The 26,398-nt window shown below is 47.9% G+C and overlaps 1 protein-coding gene and 2 long non-coding RNA genes across 11 annotated transcripts in view; 1 reads left to right on the top strand and 2 right to left on the bottom strand.

Annotated features, from left to right (window-relative positions):
* KLHDC8B (kelch domain containing 8B) overlaps positions 1-25,423 on the top strand; it is a 43,614-nt gene extending 18,191 nt beyond the window's left edge. For all 9 annotated transcript variants that reach the window (XM_081183340.1, XM_081183343.1, XM_081183338.1 and 6 more), the window contains exons 4-7: positions 19,016-19,180; positions 20,113-20,337; positions 22,004-22,105; positions 24,136-25,423. In XM_081183340.1, coding sequence (XP_081039466.1) covers positions 19,016-19,180; positions 20,113-20,337; positions 22,004-22,105; positions 24,136-24,332 — 689 coding nt within the window. In that variant the 3' untranslated portion in view covers positions 24,333-25,423. The remainder of the gene's footprint in view (positions 1-19,015; positions 19,181-20,112; positions 20,338-22,003; positions 22,106-24,135) is intronic.
* Positions 1-26,398, bottom strand: part of LOC308581308 — a 129,185-nt gene that overhangs the window by 43,305 nt on the left and 59,482 nt on the right. The gene's annotated exons all lie outside the window — the stretch shown is intronic.
* LOC308581385 lies at positions 1,600-24,124 on the bottom strand. The gene is made up of 2 exons (XR_014005039.1): positions 23,734-24,124; positions 1,600-2,983 (listed from the first exon to the last, which is right to left on the bottom strand). It is a non-coding gene; the product is annotated as an uncharacterized lncRNA (long non-coding RNA).

Below are 26,398 nucleotides of genomic sequence, written 5' to 3'. Positions count from 1 at the left end.
CAGTCGCTGGCAGAATCCGTCAGTGGGCGTTTCTTAAACCTTTTCCAGCATAAAAGTTGTTTGACTCCAAGTCTCCTCCTACTCTCCCTGTGCGGAAGTCTTCTGCGCAGGGAGGGCGTGGGTAGCGGAGGACCCGTGCTCTCCTCGCTGATCTCCGGTGAGGAGTCCTGGAGCCCCCTCGCCGATTCCCCCATCTGCCCCCCTTTATCCCTGGTGTTACGCTGATTTCCTTCCCCAGCTGGTGAGCCGCCTCTCCCCCTGCTGGGCCCTTCTCCAGCATCGTTTGAGAGCCTCGCCTCCGCCTCTGGCTCCGATGTCAGTTCCCTGACAGTTGCCATTAATTTGATTTGAACTGATCTTATAATGAACTGATTTTAGAATGTTGTATTATTTTACTGTTGTTAGCCGCTCTGAGCCTGGCTTCGGCTGGGGAGGGCGGGATATAAATAAATTATTATTATTATTATTATTATTATTATTATTATTATTATTAAAAGTCTGGTAGTTCTTCTCTTTGACATCTGGTGGGAGGGCGTTCCACAGGGCGGGTGCCACTCCGGAGAGGGCTCTGCCTGGTTCCCTGTAACTTGGCTTCTCGCAGTGAGGGAACCGCCAGAAGGCCCTCGGCGCTAGACCTCAGTGTCCAAGCAGAACGATGTGGGTGGAGACGCTCCTTCAGGTATACTGGACCGAGGCCGTTTAGGGCTTTAAAAGACGCTGTGAAAATGCTTTAATTTTTTTTTACAAAAATATATATGCCATTTTCCATTAGCTCACCAGCACCATCTAGCATCACACTTGTATAATGCACTTAGAACACACTTAAAATGTTCTATTTGCAGCTACATAGCTGAGTCCCGGAAGAAGAAGCTCCAAGGTGGGAGACAGGAGGGTCTGTCTCTTCGTATGTGAATGAATGACAGGATATACAGTCGTACCTCGGAAGCTGAATGTAATCCATTCTAGGAACATTTGGAACCAAGGCACAGCTTCCGATTGGCTGCAGGAAGCTCCTGCAGCCAATCGGAAGCTGTGATGGACGTTCGGGTTCCAAAGAACATTTGCAAACCGGAACAATCACTTCCGGGTTTGCAACGTTGGGGAGCCAAAATGTTGGTCTCGCAAGGCGTTCAACTTCCAAGGTATGACTATATAAGATATAAATATGATAAAGGGCCTTATACATTTCTCTCTCTCTTTTCTTTTGCTTTTATATCCTTTTTAAAATAATATTCTTGTTCTGTAGACTGGTTGGATTCTTACTGTATTTTATGTCGAAAATTTTCAGTAAAAATACTTTTTTAAAAAAGAGAAAGGTAGGTGCAGATTTGCTCTCGTGTAGCTAAGCAGAGTAGCATGATGTGGAACAAGAATCCCTCAGTGTGTTTTTTGTTCTGAGCATTAGGGATCTGCAACAAATTTTTGCAGCATGGTTCTCCTGGTCAGGCCACCAACCAGCCACACCCTCATCAGGACGCTCCATTCTGCCCTGCCGCAGTTTCACTGATTCCTCATCAGCGTTCTGTTCCACGGAGCTTATTCAGTTGTCATTGGTCTATTTCAGCCCCCTCATTTTTTTGTTCCTCTACAAACCTTAGGGTTTCTCCAAGCCTGTTTCTTATGTACAGATAGTGTCCTTTTGACCTCACAAGGACCCACACTCGGCAAATGAGTTGCTGTTGGTATATTAGCTGCTTCTTTAATTAAGCACTCGTTGCATGATGAATGGAGTTTCGGGTTTCTTTAATGGGAGTCAGGCAGGGAGGAATAACTTAAGTGCAATTGCACACACCTGGTGCTCCATTTCAAAAGCCGCTTACTCCGCTGCTTTTAAAAGAAAGCCTGATGGCTTCTCCGTTGCAATGTTTTCCCATGTTTAATTTTGTCACTTTGCAACCTGCCTCGGAAACGCCTTTGCTAAAAGGTGGGGATCCAAGCTATGCTGGGTCCTTAGCTGATCTATGTGCAGTGTTGGTGCATAAGCTTAGAGCCTTCTTGGGCTATGAATCCCTGAAATGTGTGCTGACTCCCATTTCTGTAGGGAAGGCAACACGATTTTAATAAGATGCTGGGCATATACAGTGTCACATAGGTAAGTTTTTCTTGCTGATCCAGCATCGCGTTCAAATCAGGCCTGAGATTCACGTTTGGTCAGCTTGGGCAAGAAGGATTTGTCTCCAGACAGTGTTGTAAACAAAATCTGCCCATCTTCCCTTATGGGGTATCCAAGAGCCCATATAGAGTCCTTAAGTGGGTTCCCGATCCGTAGGAGAAAATAGCAGAGGCCAACCAGAGAATATTGAGAAGCAAAGCAGCTAGTAAGCCTGGTCTTTATTAAAGCTGTTGCAACAGGGTGCTCCCCTCACATGCAGGAGGACGGAGGAGGACCCAGAACCAAGGTGTGCCTGCCCTTATATAGACATTTTAAATTCCCTGCCCTGGAGCTCAAGACTACCCCTCCATACATCATACATACATCACAGAAAGGGTGTAACCCAAGACCACCCCTCACAAACATCATACCTACATCACAGAAAAGGCGGTCTACAACAGAAATTTGAACGTTGTTGGTTTTCCTGTCTGCCAGGTTAATAATGCCTTATCTGATTGCCTTTCCCAGTAGTCTGGCCATTCCTTTGAGAAGGAGATTACCCAATTCATGAGACAATGGGAAGGTTCCCTCACCCCCTCCCTCCTTGCAGAGAAAACATTTGGTCAGTTTGGAAGTCAAAATGGTTTCAAGACGGTCTTTCTGTGCTGCTCCAGACATGTGGTCCACTTATCTATATTTGTGCTTGGTTGGTACATTTATGAACATTTAGTATATATATAAGACCTTAATTTTTTTTATTACAACAGGAAAGCCTTACAAATATTGTTCTTGTTTGTTTTGTTTCTTATGGCCAAACTATACATTTACACGTGACACCCATTATTCAGCCTCTTTCTCGACCATCACCTTGTAGCTGCTGTTAACATTAGGCTGCAATAAAACAATGGACAGGGTGGTGATATGCTGTGATTGACAGAAGATAATTATCACCAAGGCTACTACCTGTAAACAAATAATAAACATCCATAAAAATGGCAAAAGTAATTCTTTCCCAAATAGGTTTTATCTTAAACAATTGCAAACACAGTAAATAAACAGTTCGCATGTGATACATCAGTGGTTCTGCGCTCATTTCTTCTCTTTCAAAAATAGATTTTATCTTGAACAACACAGTAATAATGATTCCATTTGTGATATACCAGTGGTCCAGTGCTCGGAGATCGTTCAGACATTTCGTCGCTAAAGAGCTTAGTCATTGAGCTTTGTAGTAAATAATATACAAGAGAAGAGTTGAGTGTAAACGACTTAAAGCAGGTTTAACAAACTGAAGGACATTGTCCTCTTTCTATGCTCCTCCCGATGGAAACATGCAGATGGCAACAGATATACCCCTGCTTTTATCATATTGTGATATTATCTTGTGAAATTTGCAGTCCCACTAGGCTGTGACACAGGCAGAAATGAGAAGCAGGGCCGCTCCATTGGCTCTGCTGAGAGATTAGCTCCTTTTGACTCCAAACTCCACCTCCCTGAACCGTTTCCATTCCCAGCTGATGACGACAAGAACTTTGAGAATTGATGCCTGAGCTCCATTGCTTTCCTCTTCCCTCCCCATCGCCCTTTCTTTCTGTGCTGTGTCTTTCAGATCATAAGCCCAAGGGCATGGGCTTTATTGTTATTTCTTATTTTCCATAAGCAGCTCTTAAGAGTCTTTCTGCTGAAGAGAGTGATAAGAATGCTTTTAAATGAATAAAACGAACATTGCTGGTTTTGATGCAATGCTGCTGAAGGAGCTTGCCAGTTTGATTGGAGACCGGGTGCCGGGAAAGCGGGTGTCTAAACCTCTCCTTCCACCTGCACTTCCTCCGCCAAAATTGTACGTTCTTAAGATCTTGTTAGCCCTGCGGGGGGCTTGGGCTAGTTCTCCTCTCCTACAGGACTTAACAACAGCTTCAGGAGAGGTAATTTAGATCGGAAAAATAGATGGAACTAGTGTGGAAGGGTTTAATACTCCCTCACCCAGTACTGCTGCTCTGATAAGATTTGGGAGCCTTCCACAGCTGCTGTAAAGCTAAATCCTCCACCCCACCCTGAAACAGAATATCTGCTCATCAATTGCCCACGTAATGTGTAGCTTGGCACTCACAACCTCCCTTGTAATATGCAGTTAGCAGTTTCTGCAGCTGAAGACATTGCTTATTAAAAGCTTGACACGCTTAGAATTTTTTAGGGTATCTGTTCTCCATTTTCAGAGTCTTTTTTAGTGTGCGTGTCAATTTTCTCTCTGTTGTCTCTGGAGCTGGTTGCAGTCCTTTTAGTTCTTTGCTTATCTCTTTCCTCTTCCCTTTCCTCCTCTCCCTTTCCTTGCTTTCTTTTCTTTCTTTCTTTTTTAAACCACCCTAAAACTCCAGTGTTTCATACAATCAGGAATAGATTCAGAAGCCTTGTCTGATAGGCATGGAGACAATAGTTTCATCACTAAGAATTTTAAGTGTACGTGTTACTTTTCTGGGCCGTTTTTGGTTTTTTTTACTCATCTGACGCTAGCAAACATAGCCACTGATATTTCCTGCAATCGCAGAAAGTTTTTGTCTTTAAAAAATATTTGGCACTTAGTTGTTTTCCACGAGAACCTGAACTCTTTTAATTCATTTATGCCGGACCTCACTTTAAACCACAGTCAAGGCTAAATGTCTTTTAAAGGTGAATTCACAGTGCGCCGATGCATGGAGTATAAACTGTGCCTGCTTTAGCCCTTTCTCCTGCTGCGATACCAGGAAGCTAATCCATGGCTTGTCTTAGCATTCTGTCTCAACCTGGGCTTATGGTTTGTCTCCCTTCCAAAGAAATCATGAGCCTGTAACCAAGGTTTGTTCTTGGTGGGGAGACAAACCTTTACTCCAGGTTTGGACAAAGCATCGCTTCCACCACATGGGTGATTTATAATAATAATAATAATAATAATTTATTATTTATCCCCCGCCTATCTGGCTGGGTTTCCTCAGCCACTCTGGGCGGCTTCCAACCTTATATTAAAAACAATACAGCCTCAGACATTAAAAACTTCCCTAAACAATAATAATAATAATAATTTATTATGTATTCCGCCCCCTCCACACACAGTAAATTGAATTAATATATAAATAAATTAAATCCCCAGTATCTCTAGGTAAGGTAAGGCTAGAGATGTCTCTTTCTTGAAACCCAGGAGAGCTGCTGCCATTCACTGTACCCAATACAGAGATAGTTGGACTGGAAGTTTGACTCTTTACAAGGCAGCTTCCCGATTTATTTACTTTTTTACTCGAAACATAGCTTCAAGCTGAGGAGGGAAATTGCTTCATGATTGCCACAAAGGCCAGCCAATTAGCACCCTACGTGCTTAAAGGAGCTCAAGGCTTCTTACATGGTACCCCCACCCCACTCCTCATTGTGGTTGACCACAAACTTGACATGAGCCAACAGTGTGAAGCGGCAGCTAAAAAAGCCAATGCAATTCTGGGCTGCATCAATAGGAGTATAGCGTCTAGATCAAGGGAAGTAATAGTGCCACTGTATTCTGCTCTGGTCAGACCTCACCTGGAGTACTGTGTCCAGTTCTGGGCACCACAATTCAAGAAGGACACTGACAAACTGGAACGTGTCCAGAGGAGGGCAACCAAAATGGTCAAAGGCCTGGAAACGATGCCTTATGAGGAACGGCTAAGGGAGCTGGGCATGTTTAGCCTGGAGAAGGAAGAGGAGGTTAAGGGGTGATATGATAGCCATGTTCAAATATATAAAAGGATGTCACATAGAGGAGGGAGAAAGGTTGTTTTCTGCTGCTCCAGAGAAGCGGACACGGAGCAATGGATTCAAACTACAAGAAAGAAGATTCCACCTAAACATTAGGAAGAACTTCCTGACAGTAAGAGCTGTTCAACAGTGGAATTTGCTGCCAAGGAGTGTGGTGGAGTCTCCTACTTTGGAGGTCTTTAAGCAGAGGCTTGACAACCATATGTCAGGAGTGCTCTGATGGTGTTTCCTGCTTGGCAGGGGGTTGGACTCGATGGCCCTTGTGGTCTCTTCCAACTCTATGATTCTATGATTCTAATCCCCACCACAAACCCTGTGACGTAGGTAAAGCTGAGAGTTTGCGACAGGCGCAAGGTTACCTTGAGAGCTTCACTGGTATAGCATGAGACTCTCAATCTCAAGGTTGTGGGTTCGAGCCCCACGTTGGGCAAAAGATTCCTGCACTGCAGGGAGTTGGACTCTATGACCCTCATGGCCCCTTCAGACTCTACAATGGCCAAGTGAAGATTTGAACCCAGGACCTGGTCCAACACTCTTAACCACGACACCACCACTGTTTGGGAATGTGGGAACTTTTGTACCTGCTCCACACACTGAGCACTGCAGTTGGATGTGGCCAAATATTTGGGGCCGTAAGATCCATTTTAAAAAGAAAGTTTGTAAATATGTTGTCCGGGCTGTCTTCTTGCTTCAGAATGTGAACGCAAACTTGATACCCTTTAAGATAAAATTCTTGCTCGGTGAAATGTATTATACAAGCGGCACAGAAAAGAGCATCAAGCGCCTTTCATCAATGCTTGGCTTGGGTGCAATTTCCAGGCGAGATCAAAACGCGCAGCTCTGTCTGCTGGCTTTTGTTCATTGCGTATTGCAGGAGTTCAAAGAGGCACCCAATAGCTTCAGTGTCAATCGGAATCTGGGGCAACTTCAGCCAAGCTGCACTTCCATTATGCAGGTACCCGGTGTGATCCAGAAGGGAAGGAGGGAGTGGATCTGGTCAGCCGCTAAGCTCACTGCGTGACCCTGAGCCCATCGCTGCTTCTCAACCTCACGGCATTGTTGCGAGGATAAACTAGGAAGGAGAATGTGCGTCCAGGGAAATTTATGACCACCATCTCTGTTGGCCTTTTACTGTGGCCTTAAAAACTATTCTTGCCCATATTTGGGTGGTTTTTGTGGTTGTTATGTTCAAGAACTGTTCTCCCCTCCGTATTACAAAACATTAAAATAGATTTCACTGCAGTTTTAAATCCGTAGCGATTTTCAGTTGATTACACTTGCAGCTAGGAAGCCAATATCACGTGCAACGCTGACTCCTACTCTTGAAATTAAAACCGTGTCCAAACACTTGTTAAAATATTCAAAAAAGCTTTTATTTGCAGAGCATATAGCTAAAGAGGAATACAGTGGTACGAGTCAGTTGGGGAGGGGAGACACCTGTAATCTCAATGGGCCAGATTCAGCTAATGATCTCTTCTAGCAGAAGCCAGCACAAGGACCTCTGCTAGCACAACAAGGCTTTTCTCCTCCTCTCCTCCCACTGACCCCACCCCAAATGGGCTTGGAGAAAAGGGGGTCTGGGGGAACCCACCAGATCAGCACGCTGGGGGAGGAGAAAGCACATCATTGCATCTGGCAGGTTGAAATGTTTGAGCTGATGGAATGGTTGAATCCTCCCAATCTGTTTATTTCGATTATTTCTAACCCACTCGTTGTTGTGTGAACAGGGCGAGGAGCAGCATTAAAACACAAAGGGCAATATTTCATTTAAATGCAAATGTCAATGTAAAAGCAGACAGTATACTAAGTACATCAGCCAAGTCAGGGCTAACACTTTAGTCAAATGCATGAATTGAATAGCCACGTTTTTGAGACTCTGAAGAGCGGGGGATTCCTAAACTTGCCACTTTCCTTCGCAGTGAGTGAAAAACAAACGTTTTTGGTTATCAGAACATCTCTGAGCAAGATCAAGAACAGCCCCTTTCTCAGAGCTGCTTGGTGCAGGAGGAGAGGGGGAGAGCTTGTTCCTACTGCTGGCGCAGCTCAGAGAAGCCTAGCGTTACGAAGTTGAAAGGGACCTTGGAGGTCATCTCTGGAGGTCATTGCCAGGAAGGGCCATAGTGGCTCAGTGGAAAAGCATCTGCCTTGCATGCAGACGGCCCCAGGTTCAATCCCTGGTGTCTCCAGGTAGGACTGGAGATCCTACAGAGCTGTTGCCACTCAACATAGATAATACAGTAATACCTCGAGTTACGGACGCTTCAGGTTGCGTTTTTTCAGGTTACGGACCACCGAAACCCGGAAGTACCGGAATGGGTTACTTCCGGGTTTCGGCAGTCACGCATGCGCAGAAGCGCTGAATCACACTTTGCACATGCACAGAAGCGCTGAATTGCAACATGCGCAGACACTGGTTGCGAATGCTGTGGGTTGCGAACATGCATCCCGCACAGATCACGTTCGCAACCCGAGCGTCCACTGTACTGAGTTAGATGGACCAGTGATGCACTCCTTACACCATCATCTTCATCACCATCATTTTACAGTGGTACCTCGGGTTACAGACGCTTCAGGTTACGGACTCCGCTAACCCAGAAATAGTGCTTCAGGTTAAGAACTTTGCTTCAGGATGAGAACAGAAATCGTGCTCCAGCAGCGCAGCCACAGCGGGAGGCCCCATTAGCTAAAGTGGTGCTTTAGGTTAAGAACAGTTTCAGGTTAAGAACGGACCTCCAGAACGAATTAAGTTCTTAACCCGAGGTTTGTTGTTGTTGTTTAGTCGTTTAGTCATGTCCAACTCTTCGTGACCCCATGGACCAGAGCACGCCAGGCACTCCTGTCTTCCACTGGTCAAACTGAGGCTGGTAGCTTCGAGAACACTGTCCAACCATCTCGTCCTCTGTCGTCCCCTTCTCCTTGTGCCCTCCATCTTTCCCAGCATCAGGGTCTTTTCCAGGGAGTCTTCTCTTCTTATGAGGTGGCCAAAGTATTGGAGCCTCAGCTTCAGGATCTGTCCTTCCAGTGAGCTCTCAGGGCTGATTTCCTTAAGAATGGAGAGGTTTGATCTTCTTGCAGTTAACCCGAGGTACCACTGTATTATTTGTACTTGACTGGACTGCCCCAGCCACTCTGGGCATTTTCCCACATATATAAAAACATAATGAAACATTACACATTAAAAGGCCCAACACCTCCCAAAGGAGTCTGTTTCATTGACTATCAGCTATTACTGGTTAGGAGTTTCTCCTAATGTTTAGCTGAAATCTACTTTCCTGCAGTTCCCACAGATACACACACACATTTAAAACAAATATCCTGCATACTTTTCACTGAATCCAAAGTGGCTAACAAGCCGCAATATGAAAAAAAAAAAATTCAAAATATAAAACAAACCCCAAATCAAACACCGTCAGAAAAAACCGATAAAACAAACAAAAATTCAATAATAATAATAATAATAATAATAATAATAATAATAATGGTAAAAGTATGTGTGTGTTCGCCTGATAGCAAAGCACCTGAGAGGTTAAAATATGTGGCGGGTCTTCTGGGAATGAAAACACAGGCTAAATGTCAAGATCCACTGCGAGGCAGGGCCTTTTTATTAGAACAAACAAACATGTCGGAAAATGGCGAGTAAAAGCTTTATTTTGCAACTCGTTGGTGTGCCCTACTTGCTAGACTGCGATTTGAGAATTTTTGTAAGAGAGCATCATGGTTTCCTCTGGTTGGTTTGTTTTTAGTGTGTCTTAGAGAATACAGGATAAAGATATCTTGGCTACTTAGGCCCTAAGGTGGTTGAACTGCCCCACCCCCACCCCCGCTTTCTGAACTCAGTACTGATTTCTGCAAAGAGCTACGCTTGCTCCCAAGGTAGCAAGCATTGCTCTGTTTCAGCTCCACTGCATAGGAAAACATACTGTAGGCCGTTTGCTTTCCATATACAAAAATGGGTGATGGGTTTCCCCAGATTTTGAATGGTTGAGGAACTCTTCTAACATTCTGCAGAAAGCTGAACTCATCCATACATTCACTTAAAGAGGATTCTGAACGGCTGGGTGCTGGGTAATACTAGAGGCAACAGAGAGGGAGGGAGGGAGGGAGAGGTCTACTCTGTTCTGTGTGCAGTGCACTTTTTATCACAAACAACTGCATTCTGCAACCACCATGCAAATTTGCTTAATCTGCCCAGGAAGTTGCCTTAAGTAGCTGGGGAAACCCAGCCAGATGGGCAGAGTATTATTATTATTATTATTATTATTATTATTATTATTATTATTAATACCCCGTCCATCTGGCTGGGTTTCCCCAGCCACTCTGGGCAGCTTCCAACAAAGTATTAAAATACAGTAGTCTGTTAAACATTAAAAGCTTCCCTAAAGAGGGCTGCCTTCAGATGTCTTCTAAAAGTTTGGTAGTTGTTCTGCTCTTTGACATCTGGCGGGAGGGCGTTCCACAGGGCGGGTGCCACTACCGAGAAGGCCCTCTGCCTGGTTCCCTATAACTTGGCTTCTCGCAGTGAGGGAACCACCGGAAGGCCCTCGGCGCTGGACCTCAGCATCCGGGCAGAACGATGGAGTGGAGATGCTCCTTCAGGTATTAAGTCAGGCGCTTTGTCAATCTTGCTCAGGCAGTGGCTTCCCAGGGCCTCGGGCACAAGCTTTTCTTGTCACCTACTACCAGATTCTTTAAACTGGAGATGCCAGGGATTGAGGCTGCGCCATTCTGCATTCAGGGCGTGTGTTTTAGCATGGCGCTATGGAGCATAAATTTGCTATTGTTCCTCAAGAAGGGAAGGCAAAGAAGTTTGCAGGGTGCAAAAGTCCTGGTCTTTGGCCTCTGGAAAATCCTCTTCTGGCCTGCCCCCTCCAACATATTCCCTGCTGCCTTTTGAGATTTCTCCATTATTTTGCCACCGCCACCCCCCCCCCCATACATAGGCGAAAGAGAGTCAGTGTGAGGTAGTGTCTAGAGTCTCAGACTAGAGCCATGAAGCTCACTGGGAGACCCTGAGCTAGTCACTTTCAGCCAGCTCCACCTCGCAGGGTTGTTGTGCAAATAAAGACGGGGGGGCGGGGCGGAGGAAATCTTACCTTGATTTCAGCAAGGCATTTGACAAGGTGCCCCATGATATTCTTGTAAAGAAGCTGGTAAAATGCGGTCTTGACTATGCTACCACTCAGTGGATTTGTAACTGGCTGACGGACCGAACCCAAAGGGTGCTCATCAATGGTTCCTCTTCATCCTGGAGAAGAGTGACTAGTGGGGTGCCACAGGGTTCTGTCTTGGGCCCGGTCTTATTCAACATCTTTATCAACGACTTGGATGATGGACTCAAGGGCATCCTGATCAAATTTGCAGATGACACCAAACTGGGAGGGGTGGCTAACACCCCAGAGGACAGGATCACACTTCAAAACGACCTTGACAGATTAGAGAACTGGGCAAAAACAAACAAGATGAATTTTAACAGGGAGAAATGTAAAGTATTGCACTTGGGCAAAAAAAATGAGAGGCACAAATACAAGATGGGTGACACCTGGCTTGAGAGCAGTACATGTGAAAAGGATCTAGGAGTCTTGGTTGACCACAAACTTGACATGAGCCAACAGTGTGACGCGGCAGCTAAAAAAGCCAATGCAATTCTGGGCTGCATCAATAGGAGTATAGCATCTAGATCAAGGGAAGTAATAGTGCCACTGTATTCTGCTCTGGTCAGACCTCACCTGGAGTACTGTGTCCAGTTCTGGGCACCACAATTCAAGAAGGACACTGACAAACTGGAACGTGTCCAGAGGAGGGCAACCAAAATGGTCAAAGGCCTGGAAACGATGCCTTATGAGGAACGGCTAAGGGAGCTGGGCATGTTTAGCCTGAAGAAGAGGAGGTTAAGGGGTGATATGATAGCCATGTTCAAATATATAAAAGGATGTCACGTAGAGGAGGGAGAAAGGTAGTTTTCTGATGCTCCAGAGAAGCGGACACGGAGCAATGGATCCAAACTACAAGAAAGAAGATTCCACCTAAACATTAGGACAGTGTTTCCCAACCACTGTTCCGCGGCACACTAGTGTGCCGCGAGATGTTGCCTGGTGTGCCGCGAGATGTTGCCTGGAGGGAGGCGGGCGAGTCAGGCGGCGAGAGGCGGGGCGACGACGGCGAGGAGAGGCCGCCCAGCGCGGGGCTCTCGCCATCTGCCTGCCTGGCTGCCTGCGAGCTCGGCGGGCAGCGCCTCCGTCCGCAGCGCCCGCCTCGCGGCTCTCATTCCCTGCCCCTGCCAAAGCTCACCCAGCCAAGCCGCGCTCTCCTTCCTGCCTCGCTTTGCTGCCTCCTCCCCCCCCCCAAAGCTTGGAGGTTCCCCGGCAAGGGGGAGGGAAAAAAATTGAAACTTACACTTTCGTGCGTCCCTCCCGGCGTGACGCTGCACGCTGACGTCACGGGGCTGTAATGGTGGTGTGCCTCGAGATTTTTTTCATCAAACAAGTGTGCCTTTGCCCAAAAAAGGTTGGGAAACACTGCATTAGGAAGAACTTCCTGACAGTAAGAGCTGTTCGGCAATGGAATTTGCTGCCAAGGAGTGTGGTGGAATCTCCTACTTTGGAGGTCTTTAAGCAGAGGCTTGACAACCATATGTCAGGAGTGCTCTGATGGTGTTTCCTGCTTGGCAGGGGGTTGGACTCGATGGCCCTTGTGGTCTCTTCCAACTCTATGATTCTATGAAAAATATTGAGGGTGACATTAAAATGCAATGTAAAATGTAAGGAGGTGATATTATCGAAGTCTTTTTCAAAAGCAATATACTGGCTCCTTGAAAAACAAAAGCAAAGGTGCACTGATTTTTAGCACACAGCTCCAAGCAAGCTTATTCAACTGTGCAGTAGTTTGTTGTGACTTTGCCACATCCCTGCCGTTGATGTGCACACGGCACCTAGCAGCTGGAGAAGTCACCGCAACTCTTAAGAGTAGAAATGAGAAGCCACAGCTTTCGATGTGAAGGTGAAATAATCATAAACTCAATTTTTTAAAAAAACATGAATACAACTGGTCATATCAGCCCTAAGGTGCTCAGGCAAACTATTCACTAACCCAACCAACATTTTAAGTGGAGTTGCCGAAAATTAAACTTGGAACCTTTATATATGCAAAGCAGGTGCTCTTCCATTGATCTGTGGCTCCCCAACATGGGTCGGCGCATTGATTTTATTCAGTCCATTTAATAATTTTTACATTGCAGCCAGACAGTACATGTCTATCGATCTCAACTTCACAGAGTTAACAATTCAAAAACTCTAATGGCCTGAATGCTATATCCTTAATCGTCTAGAATTTAATTGCTCTGGACATGCCTTTTAATCTTTTTTTTTCATATTTGGGTTCCATTTTCCTTGACCAGCAGGTCACAGAACAGGTTACAACAATTTAAAACTCAGTATTCCGTGACTGCCATCTGTTTTAACTGTTTTCAATCCTGAATTTTAAATTCTCATAACTTGCCCTGGGACCTGCTTGGCGAAAGGGCGGGCAATAAATTTACTAATAGCAGCAAGTTATTAGTAAATTACTGTGGTGATAACAACAATATTGAATCCGTTAAAGCGAATCGCAGTCCAAGGAACAAGATAGGTCCTAGAAGCACACATATCAAGGGTTAAAGGCCCGGTTAAAGCAGGTTGTTTTTAGCATTGACTGCAAACTGTATACGTAGTTGAAGCTGCTGGGGGCAGCTCTGTGTTGAAGGAGTTCCACAGATTTTACCTTTGAGCAGTAAGCTACGTTCCAGCCGCACAAAAGCCAGAGGTTTCTTTCCACACATGCACTCTTCATCCAAGCAAGCAAGCAAGAGGCATCGTTGCCATTTGATGACATATTCCAGCCAGGCAAAGACATTTGAGGAAGGTGCAGGGAAGGGCTAATGAGAGGTGCTGAGGCCTAGGGAGCAGGTGAGGTTTGTGGAGAGGGCCTAGAGGATTGCACCCAGACCCCGGGCCTAAAGTTTCCTCATCCCGTCTAATAACAATAATAATTTATCATTTATACCCCACCCACCTGGCTGGGTTTCCCCAGCCACTCTGGGCAGCTCCCAACAGAATATTAAAAACACGATGAAACATCGAACATTAAAAACTTCCCTAAACAGGACTGCCTCATATGTCTTCTAAAAGTCAGATAGTTGTTTATTTCCTTGACATCTGATGGGAGGGCGTTCCACAGGGCGGGCGCCACCACCGAGAAGGCCCTCTGATTCCCTGTAACCTCACTTCTCCCAGTGAGGGAACTGCCATAAGGCCCTTGGCGCTGGACCTCAGTGTCTGGGCTGAACGATGGGGGTGGAAGACACTCCTTCAGGTATAAAGTGGTACCTCAGGTTACATACACTTCAGGTTACAGACTCTGCTAACCCAAAAATAGTACCTTGGGTTAAGAACTTTGCTTCAGGATGAGAACAGAAATGGTGCTCCGGCAGCAGCAGAAGGCCCCATTAGCTAAAGTGGTGCTTCAGGTTAAGAACGGTTTCAGGTTAAGTACGGACCTCCGGAACGAATTAAGTTCATTACCAGAGGTACCACTGTACTGGGCCGAGGCTGTTTACTTAGGGCTTTAAAGGTCAGCACCAACACTTTTAATTGTGCTCGGAAACGTACTGTTCCCAGGCCTCTACTGGGATCTGGGACAAGAAGATTGTACCCTTTTGGTCACCATCACCTCTCCCAGCCGCACTTTGATCTCGCCAGCCCTGCGCACTGGGGGTTGGGGAGGAACGCAGGAAGAGAGAGAGAGTGCTTATCTGCAAGAAATATGACGGTCCCTTCATAACTGATTCTCCTGCAGTCCCCCCAATCTCAGATTTGGAGAGGGGCGTGTCTCTGAGTCTGCTGTCTGCAGAACGGCGGGCAGGCTTCACGAGAAGCAGAACTTGGCAGCATGGCTGGGTTGCCATGGCGTCTCCAGGGATACAATGCGGCGAGTGTAATTCGATGTGATTGCCTGGTATCCCTGAGATGTTTGTTGCTGATCACGTTGGGAAGCAAGTGGGGGCGTTGTTTGGGGAAGGGCAGGTACTGGGGGGCCTGCCAGAGGGCAGTGTCTTGGTGGCATAGCTGTCAACTTTCCCCTTTCTTTAAGGGAAATTCCCTTATTCTGAATAGGATTCCTTGCAAGAAAAGGGAAAAGTTGACAGCTATGCTTGGTGGAGGTGGGAAGATGGAAGTACAAGATAAAGGACAGGTCTAGCTCAGTGTGAGGAATGGAGTCAGAGGGTTAGGGAGCCTCTTCCCACCAGGGGTCACTTGGGAAGCTAGTGTCTTGATTTCCCCATGAATACAGTGGTACCTCAGGTTACATACGCTTCAGGTTACATACGCTTCAGGTTACAGACTCCGATAACCCAGAAATAATGCTTCAGGTTAAGAACTTTGCTTCAGGTTGAGAACAGAAATCGTGCTCCGGAGGCGTGGCGGCAGCAGGAGGCCCCAGTAGCTAAAGTGGTGCTTTAAGAACAGTTTCAGGTTAAGTACGGACCTCCGGAATGAATGAAGTACTTAATCCGAGGTACCACTGTACTTCCCCACCTTCCGAATGGGCAGTGGAAGCCTTAAAAGGTGAATGCCATGGGAGACGGATTAGAATCAACTTGAGCGCTCAGGGAGGGAGGAAAAATAAATATCAAGCTAAGCTTGATAGTGAGCGCAGCGGTGTCAACTTATTCCTACACCCCTTATTTTTATTATTTTCACCCAGAAACTTCTCATCTTGTAGGCCTTTTTTCTAACCTTGGCTCACGTCTATCTCCCCCCCCCCCCGCCCCCGATTGTCAGCTTTTACTGACAAACCCTAACGGCTGCTTCCAGCTTCCCCTTCGTTCCCAATCCAGTTACACTCCAGAATGTGATTCACTACACCAGATTAGATGGGGGTCAAGTTCCCCCAGCTTTATTGCTGGAACTAAATCCGCTCAAAACCTCGGGGTAAATTGGTAGGTTTGCCACAAACTCCAGGATCATTTTGAAGCAGGGATCTGTAATAAGTGACGAGGAGAAGCCGCTACTTTTGTTTACAGATTTACCTGGGTTATGGAGCTCACCAAATCCTCTGGAGGGCTATAAAATATTTTCTTTTTTTACAGTAACTTAGCTGAAAGGTCAGAGGTGTTAATGTGCAGTGAGGGGAGCCCATTAAAAGGTGCTGGTTTATTTCACCAAAAGGATAGATGTATGATTCGACAGGGATGAAGGACTTAACAGTGCAATCAAAGAAAAAAACCATAATACGAGTACTGCTGGATCAGGCCCGTCTCACAGTGACTGACCAGATGCCTATTAGAAGCCCGCAAGCAGGACAGTGCTTGGTTTTGCAAGAGAAAAAGAAGAGTGCAGATGCCGGAGACAGAACTTAATTATCTTTGACGGCTCTGTGTCAGATGGGATTGGGGAGCTGCAGCTTATTGCGTAGAGGTGAGAAAAATGTTCTGTGTGTCAGAATTCCTGCTTCTGCAGCAGTCTTTTTCCTCCATTCCATCTGATCGCCTTAGAGGGGGAGAACGATGGGAACCAGGCAGAGGGCCTTCTCGGTAGTGGCACCCGCCCTGTGGACGCCCTCCCACCAGATGTCAAAGAGAAGAACAACTACCAGACTTTTAGAAGACATCTGAAGGCAGCCCTGTTTAGGGAAGCTTTTAATGTTTAACAGACCACTGTATTTTAATACAGTGATGGGCAGGGTATAAATAATAAATTATTATTATTATTATTAGACTAATGAGATTTTGGAGAAGGGGTATAGGTTCCCCACTCTTGCCCTGTGGCACGGGTTGCCAACACACACAGAATTTAAATTATATGCATATATTTATAACACTCTTTTTGCACAAATCCCAGAGCAAGGTGCAACATAAATTAAAACAGTATACAAATGACATAATTACATCAGCTAAGCAACAGGTGCCACTTAGAGGCCTTCCCTGGCAGCCACAGGATTCCACCACCACCCCACTCTTGCCCTTCTGAAATTAGACTTGAAAGAAGCCTTCAGTTGTGCTTGTGTGATTGCAATGGGTGTGTGTGTGTGTTGCAGTGTTTGTGCAGGTACATTTTCTCCAGTTTGCAGATGTGCCCATGGACTGGTTGGTAACCACCTGACTTTAATGTTTCCAAACGATTAGAATTGGGTACCATGCAGCAAGTTGGGATTAAAGAGGAGTCTTTAGACCTGTTGAAATAGGCGTGTGTTTTACTTTGTTATGGGAGATCCAAGGTAGGAGCATTAGGAAACAAAGCCTTTATCTACCTGTCTTCAGCACAGAAACGCAAGAGTATAGGTTTTGCAAACTCCAGGCTGAAAACATCTTTGCAATAGACTTGCCTTTGCTTGTAGATGCATGAAGGTAGAACAGTAGGCCAGTGGAATTGAGGTGGTTTTCCCGCTGAAGGTTTTTTTTTTTTTTTTGCATATGAATTACCTTAACGAAAGCAGCACAAAGCTAAGGAGTTCTCAGAAGTTTTATCCTATGCTTTTCCCTCCCCACCATCCATATTTAGAATTTAGGGGGCAAGGCAAGCTCAGAGTTGTCATGGCAGAGCATGATGCATCTAGGATTATTTATTTATTGCATTTCTATTCCACTTTTTCCTCCAAGGAGCATACATGGTTTTCCCCCCATCTCATTTAATCCCCACAACAACCCTGTGAGGTAGGTTAGGCTGAAAGACAGTGACTGGCCCGGGGTCACCCAGTGACCCAGCAAAACTACTTAGGCTAGAATAAATCACAGACACTTAGCTTTGCAAATAAGTGAAGATTTTACTTGCAGAGTTTCCAGAAGTTACACCCATTTGTTGGCGGTAAAATAAAGATGAAATAAGGTTCCAAACAACTTGAAAGAAAAGGACTTGATTTCCTTACAAAAGAGTCATGCAGTTAAAAAAGATGCAGGCTTACAAAAGAGTCATGCAGTTAAAAAAGATGCAGGCTATAAAATCTCCTTTTAGAGAGATTCAGTTGACTTGCAGGGAGCCATGGCCGCATGGCTGCTTCACTTGTTCCAGAAAGCACGAAGAGAGGAAAAAGGGGTGCAGACTGCTGAGCCACACCCACTTGCCACCTGAGCATTGGGCTCAGGTTAGCCCTTTCATGCACGCAAGTCTGAGTAGGTAGCTATATATTGCAACAATTTTTTACTTCAAAACTCCCTTAAGATGCTAACGTTCGGAAAAGTAGTTCCAGCCTGTTCTGATGCATTCTCTGTTCTTGAATATTCATAACATGGTTATAATTAAAATATATTATGGTAAAACATATATAGCGCATTGCTGTGGCATGCAACGGCAGACTTAGTGGATTTGTCCTACTGTCTATTAAAGGCAGGGACGCGGGTGGTGCTGTGGGTTAAACCACAGAGCCTAGGACTTGCCGATCAGAAGGTCAGCGGTTCGAATCCCTGCAACGGGGTGAGCTCCCGTTGCTCGGTCCCAGCTCCTGCCAACCTAGCAGTTTGAAAGCACGCCAAAAAGTGCAAGTAGATAAGTAGGTACTGCTCTGGCGGGAAGGTAAAGGCGTTTCCGTGTGCTGCTCTGGTTCGCCAGAAGCGGCTTAGTCATGCTGGCCACATGACCTGGAAGCTGTATGCCGGCTTCCTCGGCCAATAAAGCGAGATGAGCCCAGAGTCGGCCACGACTGGACCTAATGGTCAGTGGTCCCTTTACCTTTAACTATTAAAGGCATCCACGTCCCTGACCTTTAAGACAGTTTACTAAGAAGTGTGCTGCAATTCCGCAGGTCTTACACAGCACTCAAAAGACCTGTCTGCCCCCTGGACCTTGTGCGACACCTTTGCTTTAGGATTTGGATATCCTTCAGCCTCTGCTAGTCACGTTTTGAATTTCACAGAGTCCTTATTTTAGTGCAGGTGTGGGGACACTGCCCATCAGCCCCAGCAAGCATGGCCAATACCTGGAGGGCCAAAGGTATTGTTTCAGTGCCCTGTAATTTATTCTGCACTTCTCACTCTCGTGTTCTGGGTTGGTTACTGTCGGAAGCTAGACAGTGATTACACACGGCAGTGACTATTTTTATGACCTTGTTATGTTGTCTGCTGCCTGATGTACACTCACTGCTTTTTTTTAACGTCGTCTGCCAGCCTCCGTCACCTGCCTCTTCCCTCTTCATTTCCAGATGGTGTTGTCTACGCTCTAGGCGGGATGGGTGCAGACACCTCTCCACAAGCTCTGGTGCGAATGTATGACCCGGCAAAGGATCACTGGCAGCCCCTGCCTCCAATGCCCACCCCCTGCTATGGGGCCTTCACTTTCTTGCACGGGAGCAAGATCTACGTGATGGGTAAGAAGTAAGGAAGCAATGCTTAGTTAACTAATCGGCTAGATGGGCGAACCAAAACCATTATAATTGGCTCGCAGATCCCGAGAAGGACAAAAGCCAGAGTTGAGAGTGGGAGGGATGTGGCTTAGATGAAAAGCAGCAGACAGACAGACAGACAGACAGCCCTGCTGGATCTTTACTCAAATCCAGGGCTGTGGCTATGGGAGAAGCAATAGCCTTTTGGGGTATTGAGGCTGTGAACCCCGCCAATGTAGGCTCAAGTTGTTATACAGTGGTACCTCGGGTTACATACGTTTCAGGTTACATATGCTTCAGGTTACAGACTCCGCTAACCCAGAAATATTGCTTCAGGTTAAGAACTTTGCTTCAGGATGAGAACAGAAATCGTGCTCCGGCGGCGCGACAGCAGCGGGAGGCCCCATTAGCTAAAGTGGTGCTTCAGGTTAAGAACAGTTTCAGGTTAAGAACGGACCTCCGGAACGAATTAAGTACTTAACCCGAGGTACCACTGTACAGGTGACTCTCCTACTTACAAGGTAATGTTCCAGGCCCCCGCACGCATAAACAGAGTTGCATAAAGTGGGGAGCACCCTCTAAACGCCCTCTCTGCTGCTCTCTCTTCAATCCATACCAAAAATACTGTATCCAAAAATATCCACAACTAGAATTGAAGCTCTGAGGCCAGCAGGAGTTTGGAGGACACACAGGAAAGCAGGAAAGCACATCAGCTGTTAAGTGGAGAGGCTGAGTAACCCCGCTTACCTGAAAAGTAACCCCTCTTATATCCGACAGAACTGACATCCGAGTAGACATGGTGTGGGTTGCGCTATTAGTCCCCAGGCCTTTCTCTCTGCACCAGAATCCTCAGCCACTGCCCTTTGGAACCAATACGGGTGGCTGAAGTAGTATTTTGGCGTTTCCTTTTCCCACAGGAGGAAGGCAAGGCAAGCTGCCCGTAACGGCCTTCGAAGCCCTGGATCTGGAAGTGAAGAGCTGGACCCGCTACCCGAGTGTGCCCAGCCGGCGTGCCTTTGCCAGCTGTGCCACGTTGGACGGCTGCTTTTTCAGCCTGGGAGGGCTGCAGCAACCGGGACCCCACAACTTCTACTCCCGGCCCCACTTTGTCAACACTGTGGAGATGTTTGACTTGGAGGAGGGTAAGCTGGAGTCATGTTGTGCCTGTTTAAAGAAAAGTGGGTTTAACTCAGAGACTGCGATGGATTGACAGCAACTCTTGCCTGAAAGTCATGGCACAACAGCCCTAAGCAACTCAGCAACTCCTTGTGTTTCAGCCCTAGTCACACGTTCACTTCCCAGGCAATACCATATAAGGCAGTGTTTCCCAACCGGTGTTCCGCGGCACACGAGTGTGCCGTGAGACATCGGCTGGTGTGCCGCGAGATGCCTGGAGGGAGGCAGGCGAGTCGGGCGGCGAGAGGCGGGGCGGCGGCGGCGAGGAGAGGCCGCGCCTCCTGCTGCTGCCTGGCGCTCCTCCTCGCAGCCGGCAGCGCTGCCTGGGCGCCTCCGTGCGACTCTGCCTCGCTGGGTTTGGTCTCCCAGCAGAGACGGGTCACACGCGCACCTCCCTCCCTCCCTCAGCCTGCGCGGAGGGAGAGCCAGAGAGAGGCATCGCTCCTGCGCGGCGGGAGAGGGAGCAGCCGGAGCGATGCCCCAAACGAAGGCATGGGACCGGAGGGGAAATCCTCTCCGAGGAGGATTGAGCGCAGCTGAGAGAAGCCTTTCGAGGAGCTGCCGTGTCCCCTGGAAACCCCCTTCCCAGCTCTGCCTGCCTGCCTGCCCAAAGCTTGGAGGTTCCCCGGCAAGGGGGAGGGGAAAAACTTTCACTTTTGTGCGTCCCTCCCGGCGTGACGCTGCGCGCTGACGTCACGGGGCGGGGCTTTAATGGTGGTGTGCCGCGAGATTTTTTTTCAGTAAACAGGTGTGCCGTTGCCCAAAAACGTTTGGGAAACACTGATATAAGGCAGCCATCTTGAACTCTGGTCCTCTCCATGTTGTTGGACTGCAGCTCCCATCACCCCTGGCTGAAAACATCTTAGCAATAGACTTCCCTTTACATGAAGGCTAAGATGGCCGAAGATGATGGGAACTGCAGGTCAATAACATCTGGGCACCAAAGACTGATGAGCTCCAACATAAGGCCTTCCCTGGCTATCCAACATCACATTTCACCGCAGAGTGAGTGAAGACAGGGAACTGAACTCCCTGAGATTAACTGATTATTGCCCCTTCTTAAGATGGGTGGATAGGGACACAGGTGGCGCTGTGGGTTAAACCACAGAGCCTAGGACTTGTCAATCAGAAGGTTGGTGGTTTGAATCCCCGCAACGGGGTGAGCTCCCATTGCTCGGTCCCTGCTCCTGCCAACCTAGCAGTTCGAAAGCATGACAAAGTGCAAGTAGATAAATAGGTACTGCTCCAGCGGGAAGGTAAACGGCATTTCCGTGCGCTGCTTTGGTTCGCCAGAAGCGGCTTAGTCATGCTGGCCACATGACTCGGAAGCTGTATGCCGGCTCCCTCGGCCAATAAAGCGAGATGAGCGCCGCAACCCCAGTCAGCCACGACGACCTAATGGTCAGGGGTCCCTTTACCTTTTAAGATGGGTAGATAAGGATTGTGAGTCGTCTCTCCGTTAAACTATCTTGTCCATGTCAAGAGATGCAAATACCCAAATTAGAGCCCTTTAGTCAAGATCCATCTTGGCATTCATAGGTTCTTGGCCAACTGAGTTGTCCTCCCCTTTAGTCTTAGTTCCTCTCCCTCCACAGTGAGCTGAGTTCTTCCTCTCCGCCATCTCCCATCCAGGGTCCTGGAATCGGCTGAGCCGTGCCATCCGCATGAGGGACAAGAGGGCTGACTTCGTGGCTGGCCGCTTGGGTGGCCGCGTGGTAGCAGCAGGCGGCCTTGGTAAGTGTGGCAGATGGGCCACTTCTGTGCTCTTGAGGTGTGCAGAAGATGAGGATGCACAAAAACTTGTCCCAAGCTGGGGATATATTGCATTGCATGTGAGATCAAGCCCCTGGACTTGAGGGCTTGTTGGATGGAATGCAACTCCTTAAAACAAGTAGACCTGCGCCATCTCTTTCAAGTGTGTCATCTTCCCTTACCTGCCGAGAGACATGGATCTGATTCGTGAAGTTGCTTCTTTCTGCTTCATTGTTTGGGTCTCTCTCTCTGCGTTCCTGTTCTGGATTAGCCTGCAACAGTCCCTGATTCTATGCACTATGAAAAGATAAGAGCAGCCTGATGGAGCAGGCCAGTGTCCTATCTAATACAACTTCCTGTTCTTACAGTGACCAGTCATATGCATTTTGGAATCAGTCACTCAGAAGCAGGACTTGAGTGCAATACTTGTGATTCCCAGCAATTAGCATTCAGAGGTTTACTGCTTCCACCAACCAGGGAAGCTATAGAAATGGCTTCCCTTGCGTCTGGAAACCAGGGTATTGACTCTGTTTCTGAACATCAAGGCTAATGCAGTTCTCGTACAACTACATCAGTGTGCACAGGGTTTTCAGGTATTCCCTCCCCTGCAAGCTACCATTTTGGCAGCAGTTGACCCAACCCATTTCACATACCATGGTCAGCCGTAAGCCACAGCTCACCGGGAACAAACAGCGCACAAGTGATAGAGCACACCGCATGAGCGCTGGTTCACATGTCACACTAAGCCAAGGCTTGTGGTTGGTCGCTCTTTGTTCCAGGCCAGGGAGGGCAAAATGGGAACAATGTGAGCAGTTCAGTTTGGCTTACTGTGATGTGCGAACTAGCCCATTACATGAACAGGAATTGAGTTGTCCCTAAACACAGGATAACTGCCTTTTGGTAGATAGAATCAAAGTGAGGGAGAAGGTGGCAGTTTTCCATTTTTGCAATTTGTGTCAGGAACACATATCTAGAACCAAACGCCTTTGGAAGGATGTGTTGGGGGGCCATGTTGCTACCTAACATGAATGAGTGGGACAGGCATTATAGCAGGAGAAAATACAGGGGGGTTGAGCCTTCCCTTCATTCTGCACTGAATCTTGTAGGTCTTTCCTCTGCATTGTTGCAGTTTGCTCCTCCTCCACCTCTTGCACAAACTATTAGGGCAGCCACTGATTCACTCATCTTCTTAGATACAGGTAAGTTTTGCATGCCATTTTCTCAGTGGAAATATATGCTGCATATATATGCCTTAGGGTCCGTTTCAAGCATGGGAAATATTGCCTTTCAGATATTGTTGGACTACAAATCCTATCATCCCTTGACAATGGGCCATGCTGGCTGGGAACACCATTGGGAGGGCCAACAATTCCCCATCTCTGGGCTAAATGCTTTGCTACATGTCACTGAGACTGAGCATGGGGAGAGAGTGCCTTTAGTAACCTCTGTTTTCTGCAGAAACCTCCTCTTTCTGTCAACTTCCTTGCCTTTCTTAAACACTACCCTAGATGTCCTCACAAAATACAATAATAAAGAAGGCATAAAAGTTAAACTGCAAAACTCCAACAAGGTTGTCTTTGAAATGAATGAGAGTTAGAGGCAGCAATTACCTGAAAATGTGCCGTCTGAATGCTTTCAGCATTGGGTCTCTGGCTTTCATTCACACCCTCTCGGTGTAGCTGGCAGTCCTGGGGTGCTGACAAAGAGGCCTGCTGTGAGAAAGCATGCCAGGATCCGTTTGCACTGTTTCTGGCGTCAGTTTGAGTTCCAAATCCCTGCCTTTCATAAACATCCCCTTGGCCTGCAAACGAAACCTTTCGTTCCTGCTGCAGCAGGATGTGCCATTGTCGTTCATGGGAGATGTTTGCCTTGGAGCTTGGCTCAGCCATAGTGTACTCTTGTACTAGTGAAGTCCGTAGATATGCCAGATTTTTAATTTTTATTTTTGCAATTGCTGACACCAACTACCACTTGGCTCATAGATCCGCCTCTCTCCCCCCCCCCTTTTTCAGGGAACCAGTCAAGTGCTCTTGGATCCGTGGAAGGATTTAACTTGGCGAGGAAGAAATGGGAGCCCTTGCCACCCATGCCCACCGGCCGCTGCTCCTGTTCCAGCTTGGAGGCTGACAACCTGCTCTTTGTGATCGGAGGGGTGGCCCAGGGTCCCAGCAGCGCCGTGGAGGCCCTGTGCCTTCAGGAAGGGGTCTGAGCGATGCTTGCCGGCGGAGAGATTTCTTCTGCCAATACAAGCCGAGAGGACTAAAGTGCCTGACGACGACGGGGACGGGACATCCGTACAAGGGAGCAGGGAGGAGAGCATGTGCTCCGTTGCCGGCGCGGCGCCCTGCAGCAGCGACCTTTCCCTTTGCTGTTCTCCAAGTAGCTCATTTCATCTTTGCAAAGCATAGAGTAGTAGCTCAGAGACTGGGGCAGCCCTGCACTGTCAGCAGGGCACAGGCGAAGCGCCTTAGCAGCGCACCCAGCCAGCCGAAGCGAGATCTACTAAGCGGAGCTCACTTTCTCAGTACCACAGCAGGCGCAGAAGGTCCCCTGCTTCCCAGCCATGGCTTCTTCATTGCGCGCAGCCTTCCGACTCCAAAGGAACATGGCGAGAATATGGGCTGCGCCATGCTCAGGTTGAAGCAGCAGAGCGATGGCCAACCAGAACGCTCCATTCAGCACCCTCCCCTTTCATTGTCTGTCCTGCTGTTGAACTTTAGATTGTAAGCTCTCTGGGGCACAGGCCTCCCCTCCCCTTTCCTCCCTCTTTGCTTATGCTACTCCGTAAACTCGCCATGTATAACGGATATCGGTAGTGCTATATTGACAGCTCACGTTCTACTGCACCGCTGTTAAGGCTGCCGGTAAAAGGGCGAGCGATGACACGCAAAGTTGAGCCTGGGAGACGAACGCAGCAGTGAAGCAGCCATACAGCCCAAGACACAGCTCCGCCTGCGTTCTTGCCATGCTCATTGGGCTGCGTGGGTCTGGCCCTTAACTCCGAAGCACAGCAAGGTTTCCTCAGCAGGCTCTGGGGAGGAGCGGTGGAAGGTGTAGGCACAAAGAGGAGCAGGCACTCCAATGTTTCTGCTTTTGAGTTGCCATTGCTATCCTTGCGCTGATGTCTTTTACACTGCACAGCTGAGTTGACTCCAGGAAGGCTAGGTGCAGCCACAACACCCTCTTGTGTGTTCCTAACTTGGTCTGTGTCTCATGTAGCACATAAGGTGCCCTCTAGCCCAGTGCCTAGGAGGTGGTGTAGCACCTCATGCCAATAAAACCAGTGGATTTTTCTCTCTCTCTCCTGGTTTTCTGTCTCCTAAAAATGGGTCTTGTTCCGAGATGTGCTCCGTGTGCCTAAGCCAGTGTTTCCCAACCTTTTTTGGGCAAAGGCACACTTGTTTGATGAAAAAAATCTTGAGGCACACCACCATTACAGCCCCGTGACGTCAGCGCGCAGCGTCACGCCGGGAGGGACGCACAAAAGTGTAAGTTTCAATTTTTTTCCCTCCCCCTTGCCGGGGAACCTCCAAGCTTTGGGGGTGGGGGTGGGGAGGAGGCAGCAAAGCGAGGCAGGAAGGAGAGCGCGGCTTGGCTGGGTGAGCTTTGGCAGGGGCAGGGAATGAGAGCCGCGAGGCGGGCGCTGCGGACGGAGGCGCTGCCCGCCGAGCTCGCAGGCAGCCAGGCAGGCAGACGGCGAGAGCCCCGCGCTGGGCGGCCTCTCCTCGCCGCCGCCGCCCCGCCTCTCGCCGCCCGACTCGCCCGCCTCCCTCCAGGCAACATCTCGCGGCACACTAGTGTGCCACGGAACAGTGGTTGGGAAACACTGGCCTAAGCTGCTGTCTGCACTTAACTCTTAGCTGCTGCTGCTGGTGGTGGTAAGCAGTCATTGTAAGATCAATTGCTAGCAGGTTGTCAAGCATCGACATAGGTGAGAGGGAGAAAGAGTGCCAAAAGGCAGATTTAAAGCTCACGTTGGACAAAGTTGTTAAGGCCCAACAGCAGCTTTACTTCTCCCCAGTTCTCACAGTCTGTCAGATGCAGCTCAGCACTCAAAGGCAGAGAGGAGCAGGAAGTTTAATTCTTTATTCAAGAAAACAGCAAACAATGCAGAGAAGCCTCAAGGCAGGGCCAGCTTCCATAGCACAGTTGCCAGGACTGACAGTTCCTGTTTCCCATTTCCCCCTAAGATCCCTTCCTCTTCCGGAGGTTGCCCATGTTGGCGTACACTAAGGCAAGAGTGAACTCTTGCTCATTGTTCAGCCACATGCATGT

Source organism: Podarcis bocagei, assembly GCF_964188305.1.
Source record: "Podarcis bocagei genome assembly, chromosome: 2".
NCBI lineage: Eukaryota > Metazoa > Chordata > Lepidosauria > Squamata > Lacertidae > Podarcis > Podarcis bocagei.
This window is presented reverse-complemented; position numbering and strand designations above follow the sequence as displayed.